Source organism: Marmota flaviventris, chromosome 14, assembly GCF_047511675.1.
Source record: "Marmota flaviventris isolate mMarFla1 chromosome 14, mMarFla1.hap1, whole genome shotgun sequence".
NCBI lineage: Eukaryota > Metazoa > Chordata > Mammalia > Rodentia > Sciuridae > Marmota > Marmota flaviventris.
Window position 1 is genome coordinate 20666315 of NC_092511.1, and position 10029 is coordinate 20676343.

The 10029-nt window shown below is 44.6% G+C and overlaps 1 protein-coding gene across 1 annotated transcript; it reads left to right on the forward strand.

Moving 5' to 3' along the window:
* Window positions 1–6772: 6772 nt before the first annotated feature.
* Window positions 6773–8980, forward strand: Dnajc5g (DnaJ heat shock protein family (Hsp40) member C5 gamma). The gene is made up of 4 exons (XM_027933376.1): window positions 6773–6885; window positions 7296–7557; window positions 7705–7849; window positions 8886–8980. The coding sequence occupies exons 1-4, from the start codon at window positions 6773–6775 to the stop codon at window positions 8978–8980; spliced, it is 615 nt and encodes a 204-aa protein (XP_027789177.1).
* Window positions 8981–10029: the final 1049 nt, after the last annotated feature.

The window sequence follows — 10029 nt, forward strand, 5'->3', positions numbered from 1 at the left end:
ACCATCTTATACCCTATTTTTAAAATTTATTTTGTTTGCTATTTTTTCCTATCAGAATATAAGGTCCATGGTGGCAGAAATTTTTTTGTGTATCCCCAGCACCTAGAAGAGTATCTGGCATATATTGGCACCTACTAAATTTTTGTTGAAAGTCATAATGAAGATGGGCACAGTGGCACATGACTATAATCCTAGTGGCTCGGGAGGCAGGAGCCAGCCTCAGCAAAAGTGAGGTGCTGAGCAACTCAGTGAGACCCTGACTCTAAATAAAATACAAAAAAAGGGCTGGGGATGTGGCTCAGTGGTCAAGTTCTCCTGAGTTTAACCATTGGTCTCCCCAACCCTCAAAAAAAAAAAAAGGTCTAATGAATGTCTCAGTAGGCTATAATCTATTAAGTCAGAAAAAGACTTTGAATGCTTATCAATATATAGCTTTGCTTAATAAATATTTGTTGAGAAAGCTATATTCTTAAGGAAGAGGACATTTTACAAGGGGACATGGTATAAGAGCAATGGTACAGAGGTAAGGAAGAAATATTTGGGGTGGGAGGAGATGTCATTTGGATTATTGTAGAAAGTTCACTTTAGGATGATAGAAGACAGTGAGTTTAGAAACATAAGTTGCTATCAAGTTGTAGAGTTCATTGACAGATTTCAAAGGCTGCTTTGTATCCTGTAGGCTACAAGAAGAGTGGCTTTAAGGAAAGGACTACTTAAGATCACTAATCTGACCAGGTCATAGTGGCATGTACCTGTAATCCCAGCCACTAGGGGAGGCTGAGGCAGGAGGGTCATAAATTCGAGAGCCAGACTCTGTCTCAACATTAAAAAAAAAACAAAACCAAGGGCTGGAGATGTAGCTCAATGGTAAATCACCTCTGGGTTCAATCCCCAGTACAGAGGGGAAAAAAAGAACAGGAGTCTGGTAGCAGGATTCCAGATGAGACTGGACTGGGGAAACAGGAGGGGAGGATCACAACTGTTATGATCTGGAACTCCCTTTAAGATTTCGAAAGGAAAATCTTAAAGCTGTGAGAGCTGACAAGAAGGGACAAATAAAAGAGCCATTTTGGGGAAAAAAAAACTAATCAGACCTTTATAATCTGGATTTGGGGAAAACAAATCCACAGCCCAGTGATGCTTGGGTTTTGAGTTTCATTATCTTGGAAGTAGCAATAACATTAACAGAAATAGCGAAACTAAAAGTTAACAACCCATTTACATCAAGATTATGAGTTGAAGGGGCTGGGGATATGGCTCAAGCGGTAGCGCGCTCACCTGGCATGCGTGTGGCCCGGGGTTCGATCCTCAGCACCACATACAAACAAAGATGTTGTGTCCACCGAAAACTAAAAAATAAATATTAAAAAATTCTCTTTCTCTCTCTCTCTCTTTAAAAAAAATGATGAGTTGAGATTTTAGAGTGTGGTTGTGAGGCGAGTGGATGACATTGAGGCGTAGCTTGACAGCTGAAGCCAGGGTATAGACTGGACCTCTGAAGAAGAGAAGAGAGAGCACACACAGACCAAGCATGCAGAATCTCTGCAGTCAACTGTTAGAGAAGGAAGAGGTGCCAGGAAGCGACCAGGAAACTCATATGAGATGTAGGCGAGCCAGAATAATGCAGACCCACAAAATGAGAAGGCAGGAAAGTAATGGGGTTAAACAGGAAGGACAGAGTGATGATCTAAGGCCAAAGTCTCCTCCCCAAGCCTAGCCTGATGATTTTCACTTCACTTAGCCATTCTACCTGAAACTCTAGTTATTCCTCTTGTGTTAGTAAGAATCAAGAGGGTGAGGTATGAGTTGCCTTTCTCGCTATAATCTAAATTCTAGTGTTGATTCTGATTGCTTTCCACCTAACCTTTAGGGATGAGATCATCTATGCAGCAATGTTATTTATTAGAAGCACTGAAAGGAAAGGAAGTGAGAGAGTTAATTTTGGAGTTCTGGCTGCTTGGGGAGGACTATGGAGATCATTCTGGATAGCCAGAGGATAGCACTGGGTAGGGGAATAAGAAAATGAGGTTCTAGAGGGCTGGGAGAAGGATGCAGAAAGAATGTGGAAAAACATCAGTGAAAATTTGCAAATCGTAGAGGAAGGGCTTACTTTTCCCCTTCTTCCTAAAGACAAAGTAAAAAGCAGCATCTCTATTTTGGGCAGGGCGGGTATTGGGAATGGAAGCTCTCTGCTACTGAGCCACCAGTTCTTTTTACTTTGCTAAGCTGTCCAGGCTGGCCCTGAATTTGACAATCCTCCTGTCTCAGTCTCCCAAGCAACTTGGATTACAGGCATATGCCACTATGCACAGCAACTTCTCTCTGTAAAATTGGGAGGATACCACACAGAAAGAATTATTCCAATATAATAGTGATAATTATTATACTGCAGAATTCCTATATACCAGGCTCTGTTCAAATTAAGAAGCTGGTAACAACCCTAAGAGGTAAGCACTGTTATCTTCATCTTACAGGTGAGGCAGATGTGCTATTATCTTGGCCTCAGGTCTGCAGCTTCTAGGGTTGTACATTGGAGAGGACAGAGAAAAGAAGTAGCTTCTTTAGCTAGAAGCCTTCCACCTCCCACCCCAACATAACTGGCCTGGGAAGGACAAACAAAACTAAGCTGGGGGGTTTCTGTCACATGGAGAACACAAGCCTTCCTGAGGGGGCAGGGAAAGAGGGACATTCCCTGACATCACCCATGAGAGAACATGAATATCATCTACGGCTTTGGTCTGTCTCTAGCCATAGATTTTAAACTGGAAGGGAGTTGGTGTGTATAAGGAAGAATCATGGTATAGACACTGAACTTGGAGTCAGGAAACTTAGGTCTGGACTTCACAGGTGACCTTGAGCACCTGTAAATTCCTTTGGGCCGCACTGGGCTCAATTATAAAAATGAAGGCATTGGGGTAGAGTTAAACCTCTGAGGTCCTTTCCAGCTTAAAAACTGTATAATTTCCAGAACCTGGTTGTTGGGTGTGACAAATTATGATCTCTCTCTCCCACCACATATGTTCCAGAGCGTGGTGTTTTGGGTATAAATATGCCAATGTCTGCTGTCTGTACGTGTGTGTTCCAGCTATATGACTACAACTTTTTGTTTGTGGGTAAACAAGGGATGCTTCATGGTTTTCTTCAGGAAAGACCAAATGGCTCTGGGAGGCAGAAAACTCTACGATCAGTGATTCAAGTCATGGTGAGAAAGCAAATGATTCCAAAAAAGGTTTGAATCTGTAATCATTCATTGTCAGTTATTTTTGTTTTTCTATTATTTTTGCAACCAAATACAATTAAATCTTGACATTAGTCCTGTAAGATGGCACAGGTTTTTACAGAAGAAGCAAACGAAACTCAGGGATTAAAGAACTTGTTCAAGATTACACAGCTCATTAGAGCCAGAGCCAGAACTGAGATCTCATGCTGTTGAAACCTGGCTTGTGTGTTCTTCTCAATACTATGTGGGGTGTGAGAAGACAGTCTACGCACGGGACACAGTTGGAGGGGCCGTGGTTTTTAGAAGGCAGAGTGGAGGATGCTCCAGCCAGTAAGCTGCAAAGTGGATGCCAGGCTGACTTGCCTGCTATGTTCCCACTCTGCACTTACTGGCTGTAGCATCCTTTCATTCAGAGCAGAGCCTCACATGACTTAAAGATAAAGGCCATTTTTAGGAGCCATGAACTGGGATTAATTAGAATGGCAGAGGGCAAGGATGAGAAGCATTAACTTTCTAGAGTTGACTAACTTTCTCCCAGGGCTCCCGGCTATAAAATAGGGATGTGATCATACCCTCACACAGAGTTGTGAGGATCAAAGGCAATGATTGGGTTGAAGTGCCTCTGAAAAGTCACATATACATTTGCTCTTTCATTCAACCAATCAACATTGATTGAGCACCTACAATATCCCAGGGATTGTTAGGAACTGGAGGAATATATATATATATATATATATATATATATATATATATATATATAAATATACATATAAACAGCTCAGAATCACATTACATATTATCTCTCTTCTCATCCTCTTTTTGTCCCTTCTTGTCTAGGACCAGATAATGGGAGATGGGCCCCGTTGTCCTACCCAATCCCCCAGCTTCTGTCCCAGAGAATTGCAGCTATGGCTAAGCCTCCAGGTTTAAATTCCATTGGCAGAGAAATCCCTCAGCTATAGCTCACTCAACAAATCATCCATTCACTTCCTCTGAGCCAGGCAAGGTTATAGGTGCTGGGGATACATGGTAAATGAACAAAGTCCTGTCCCTTGTAGAGCTGTCAACTGGAAAGTTGGGCCTTAAATCAACACCCAAATAAATATATACTCACAAATCATAGTGAAGGTGGCATGAGGTGGGGAGGGAGGAACAGAACCCAGTTTAAAGGCCTCTCTTTGGAGGCATGAGAATAGTCTGTGGAGGAGCCCTCTGGGCAGAGGAAACAGCTCTCTAAGTCAGAGGCCCCTGAAGTAGGAAGGAACACAGTGTCTTCAAAGATGTGACAGGAAAGAAGTGGGGCAGAGCCCACAGCAAGCAGGACGGTGGTTCTCCATGAGATTGGAGTAAGAGGTAGGGGCAGGCCACTCTGGGTCTTGGGGACAGAGGTACGGAATCCACTGTAAGTATACTCTGCTTTGAATGCCTTCTGCTCTCTCTTCCCAATGCAGTGAAGAAATGAGTTGGCTTGTTCAGTTCGATTTTACTGGCCTTTGCTTCTGATGAACAGTTAGAGATTACATGGAGAAATCTGGCATAGCACTAACCACCAAAAATAGTCAACATTAGGTCCTCCTCATTTGCCAAGTCACCTTGAAACTCATCTGATCCAGAGCCAATGGAACTGGATGGGTGTAAAGGATTTCACCCCCACTCCTTGTACTGATCACAGATCTATAGCAATAAATTCACTAATTCACTGTCATTGTGCCTGCTGCATAGGGACTCAGTTTGCTTAGATGACCTATGTCAATGGGGGTAGTGTATTGACTTACCACTTAAAACCTAGAAGAGGAGGTAAATACGTGCAAATAACTGTAATAAATAGAAGAATGTCATAAAAGCCACAAGAGTAGTAACGGGCAGTTATTATGGAAATAATAAGACTCTTTCAGCCACTGTGCTCTCCTCTGCAAAGGAAACCAACACCACAAACACTGCCTCCCTTAGGGGATCACAGGACATGAAGCCAGAGAGAGACAGGGGCTCACTGCCTGCAAGTGGTGATGCAAAATGGTACTTTTGGTGCTTGTCTGGGAAGAAAGTTAGCAATATGGAATAAGAGTTTTGAAAAATATTCTATTTGACCCAAAAATTTCATTTCCAGGAATCTATCCTTAGACAAAAATCAGATTTGTTCAAAGATTTATGCATAATTACATTATGGTACATCATCATGATGGAGTAGTATCTGAATAAAGTTTCAGAAGCAAAGTGGTGACTTTTGGCAAGTCTCAAGATATCATTTTAAAGAGTTGTGCCAACGAATCGTTACAATGTAATAGGATAAATGTTTTGCCAGATGACGATGAAATGGGAACAACTGGGGGTGAGAAGAAAGAAGTGTCTCAGGAACTGACTTTCGAGGTGACTCTCAAATGCTGTGGAGGGGGTTCCAGGTGGAAGGGAAAGGACCAAGTGGCCACCCCCACATTCTGAGGAATGGGAATGTAATACACTTCTTGAGAAGGCTTGCAGCAGCCATACCTCTCATCCGTCGCCTTGCCAAGCCCGTTGTCTTCCTGTAAGTGAGTTGGAGCACCAGGGTGGCCATCAGTATGGGTGACGCCCTCCCACTGGAGGAGGAATGCGGCAGCAGGCTGGGTCGCCAGGGGCTAGAAGCAACGCTCAGCCCAGGGCCTGCGGGTCAGGCCTCCCGCGAGCGAAATAAGTCTCACGGCCAACGTGGCCTCTCGGTGTAGCTCTTCCTGCAGCGCCAAAAACCACCCGCAGTCTACTACCCAGCGCGCAAGCGCAGTGGGCCGAGGAACGGGCGGTGTGAAGTTTCACACCTAGAAAGATGGAGGGTGAATGAGGCCTACCTGGTTTAAAAGCCCTACTGGGAGGTAAAGGGCCAAACCCAGCAGGGAGAGGGCACAGAGCTGGAGCTCCCCTTCTGCTTGGTTCTCCCTGCCACAGGTCTCCCAGGCCTCCCGCCCTGCTCTCTTTGGTCCTGTCCCTGGCTCCCTCAGTCGGCCTCCCCCGCAGCAACCCCTTTCGGATCCCCTCTCTAGCCCCTGAGGCATCCTTCTGCTCTGTCCCCTACCTGGTTTCTAAGGGGCAGAGATGGGGTGGTTTGAGGGCCAGTGGCTGCGGGTGGGGGCGGGGGAGGACAGAAGTCCCTGGCCTACCTGCAAGCCCCGCCCTCTGACCCTGCATTGGGACACCTGCCCTCCTTAAACAGTGGAGGATTTGGTCTGAATTGTTTCTTCCTTGGCTGTTGTGGATCTTCCTGATTCTGGACCCAATCTTTAAAGGGGTTGGGGCCACCCTGGTCTTTCAAACTTAGTCATCATGAACTTGGACATGAGTGGGGCTGTTTACTTAAGGTAATAGGAGCTCTAGACAAAATCAGGTCCTTCCATGGCTTCCTCTACTTGCTTATGCCTCTATAGTCTGTGGGGTCGCTGGAGGTCTGGGTAGATGGGGGATCCTGAGAAATGTAAGGGAACGATGTCTTCTCTTTAAAATTCCTTTCTGATCACTTGCACTCTCCTGGTAGTCAGAGTATCAGCTCACTACTGTCTTATTCTTGTCCCTTTGGCCCAGAGTATGGCTCATGTGGATGAAGCAGCCCGCAGGTTGTCCAAAACTGGGACAAGTCTCTATGCAGTGCTGGAGCTTAAGAAGGGTGCCTCACCTGAAGAGATCAAAAAGGCCTACAGGTTCAGACCCCAGCTCTTTATTGAACCTTGAGATTTCCCCCACTTAATCCCTGTTCTTTCTACCTTGATTTCTGACCTATTTGTAAACCCCCCCCCCAAGAAGTCTTTTTTTAAATATTTTTATTAGTTGTTGATGAAATTTTTTTATTTAACTATTTGTATATGGTGCTGAGAATCGAACCCAGTGCTTCACACAAGCTAGACAAGCACTCTACCACCGAGCCACAATCCCAGCCTCCCCAAGAAATCTTTATTTGAGGGACAAAGGAGGCTATCAGCCTCTTTAACATGACATGAGAAAACTTTTAGACCTTGACTACTTACCTCCATCCTTCATACCACATCTCATGCATTCCTCTGCACTAGCTAGAAACCTATCCCTGCCATTCATCCTAACCTTCCCTTCCCAGCCATTCCCTATCTCCTCCCTACCCTCCTTTTGGGTATTGCCTGGGTAGGAGACTGGCCTTGCAGTATCATCCAGACAAGAATCCAGGGAACCCTCAAGCAACAGAAGTCTTCAAAGAGATCAACACAGCCCATGCTATACTAAGCGACCCTAAGAAGCGGAAAATCTATGACAAGCATGGCTCATTGGGAATATACCTGTATGATCACTATGGGGAAGAAGGAGTCACATACTATTTTACACTGAATAGTTGTTGGTTCAAGGTACACAATTTCTTCCTAGTCTCTGACCCTCTTATCAGACAAAAGTTTCTATTGTCTCATTTTCTGGGTGTGAGGAGGAAGGAAGGAGGGGAGCTTGAGTGAAATACAGAAGAACTGCTGGATTGAGGGCTATATTCTACCTTTTAGACACTTGTCCTCCTCTGTGCACTGCTCACTTGTTGTTGTTGTTGCTGCTGCTGCTGTTTTTGCTGTGGAGCCCTACAACCACCTTCTGAGGAGACGAGTAAGAGGAAATATCAAAAGAATGTCCGTACTCAGCCTAGGAGAGCAGGTGAGGACCATAGGCTGGGACTGAGGTCAGATCTGGATCAGGAATGAAAGAAATGGTTGGGGGTAAGAAAGACCTGTGAAAATGGCAGGTCAGCCTCTAAATATGGCAGTTTCGAGTCTGGAATTGAGGCAAAGTGAAGAAAGGGAAGGCATTTGATATTTTTCTGTGGACCTCATGCCACAAACTGACAGCTTGAATATAATGTTGGCCTCTCCTGACTGTTAAGCTAAGGAATGAGGTGGGAGAACAATAGCTGAGGACAGGTTCGAGGTTGTAGTTTATTGTATCTGCTCAAAAGAAAGATGAGCTGAGGTTGTAACTCTTGTGCAAAATGAAGAATGACATGTCTGAGATGATTCCTACCCCAAATTGTTGAAACTTTAAAATGGTGGATTGGCTGAGGTTTACACCAGTGCCACCTTGTGATGCTAATGAGTAACTGCAAGGTAATGGTTTTCTCATCTGTATATTAAAAAATCGTTAATAGGAGGACACGGTGGCGTACCCCTATAATCCCAGCAGCTCAGAAGGCTGAGGCAGGAAGATCGCGAGTTCAAAGCCAGCCTCAGCAAAAGATAGGTGCTAAGCAACTCAGTGAGATCCTGTCTCTAAATAAAATATAAAATAAGGCTGGGGTTGTGGCTCAGTGGTCAAGTGCCCCTGAGTTCAATCCCCTGTACCAAAAAAAAAAAAAAAAAAAAACAAACAAACAAACAAAAAAAACCAAAAATGATACTAAATGTCTACATATATAAATATGTGTATAATTCCATCATAGGAGCAAGAAATAGCTCTTCGGATGATGATGATAGTGATGATTAATAAAATATGAAGAAGATTGAGGTATGTACACTGAAAAGCAGCAATAATTAAAGAAGAGAAGCATATGAGCTAATTTGAGATGAGTCCTTGGTGGAAAGTTTATATCTTTATAGCATGGGCTCCAGGTGTTTATATCCTTACATAGAGGGTTTGCTTTAAATTCTGCATGATTTTTCTTTGTGATTAATAAGGTGCCAACTTCTTCTGCCATTAGGTGCTGGCCCAATTGAGGGTGCCCTCTGCTACCCAGTCCACTGGACATTGAAGAGAGGAGCAAGTAGCCCTGTCCTGATGTTGACCCCAATTTGACTCCTCTTATAAGAACCTCTACATTAAAAGCATTGATAATGTCCATCCCAGTAAGAACACCATTGCTGCCCTCTATGGTACCACTAACTCTGGCCATATGGGGTCTCTCAGCTACTCTTCATTTTAGCCCCAGTCCTACTTTTAATCTGTGAGAGAGCAGCCCTCCCTTCCCTACCTGTATGAGGTCTCAGGCAGTGATGGCAGACTTTTCCTGAGGATTCTTTTCCCAATGACTGCCTTGGCATTTAAGCCAATGTCAGGCAGGACCCTGAACCACTTGCAGCATCTTCACCAAGATTCTGATAGTAGAGCATGGTGGGTCCTATTCCTGGAGCTGCTGCACCAGTTAATCCTTCTTTGCTGCAACTCGTAGCATCAATCAGCCTCCTTTCTAAGCCAATACATTCTCTGAGGCTGGTGCCCATACCATGGGATTGCAGCCTCATCTATGCCACCAAAAGTCAACTTGGGAAACACATGGGTGCATTTGAGACTTATGGGTAGCCATCCCATCATGGATTCTCCCTGACATCACTTACCAGCACAGCAGCCATTGTTAGCCCTGGTTCATGGGGTTGACTGCAGTCCCCATGACAGTGCCTGCTTGCCTCTGTCCTTCACCAAATCTTGTGCATCTTATACATTTTGTTCTTAAATCAGGGTCTGAAACATGATGGGAAAAGCTTGTGCTTTACAATTGTTCCTTCCCCACTCTTGCCTCTTTGGCATCCTCTCCACACCACTTATTTCTCATCCATGCAGGGTCAGGGGCGAGGCACTTCTCTTCTCTCCCTTACTGGGGAATATCAGTAAGGGAATATTAGTAAATAAAAGAACTTTTGTGCAATCCCAGTGCATGTGTTGGGCCCGAAAAAAGACAAGTTGTGCCTGTAATAGAGAAAACGGCCAATTGCTGAAAAAGACAAGACTGGTGCTTGCATCTGGGATGAGCCCGGCATGGGAAGTAGAGTCCAGGACAGCGGTGGAGTTGGGGCCAAAGTTTCCCAGAACCTAGTGACTCCGACTTCGTCAGAGCTCTAAGATTTCCC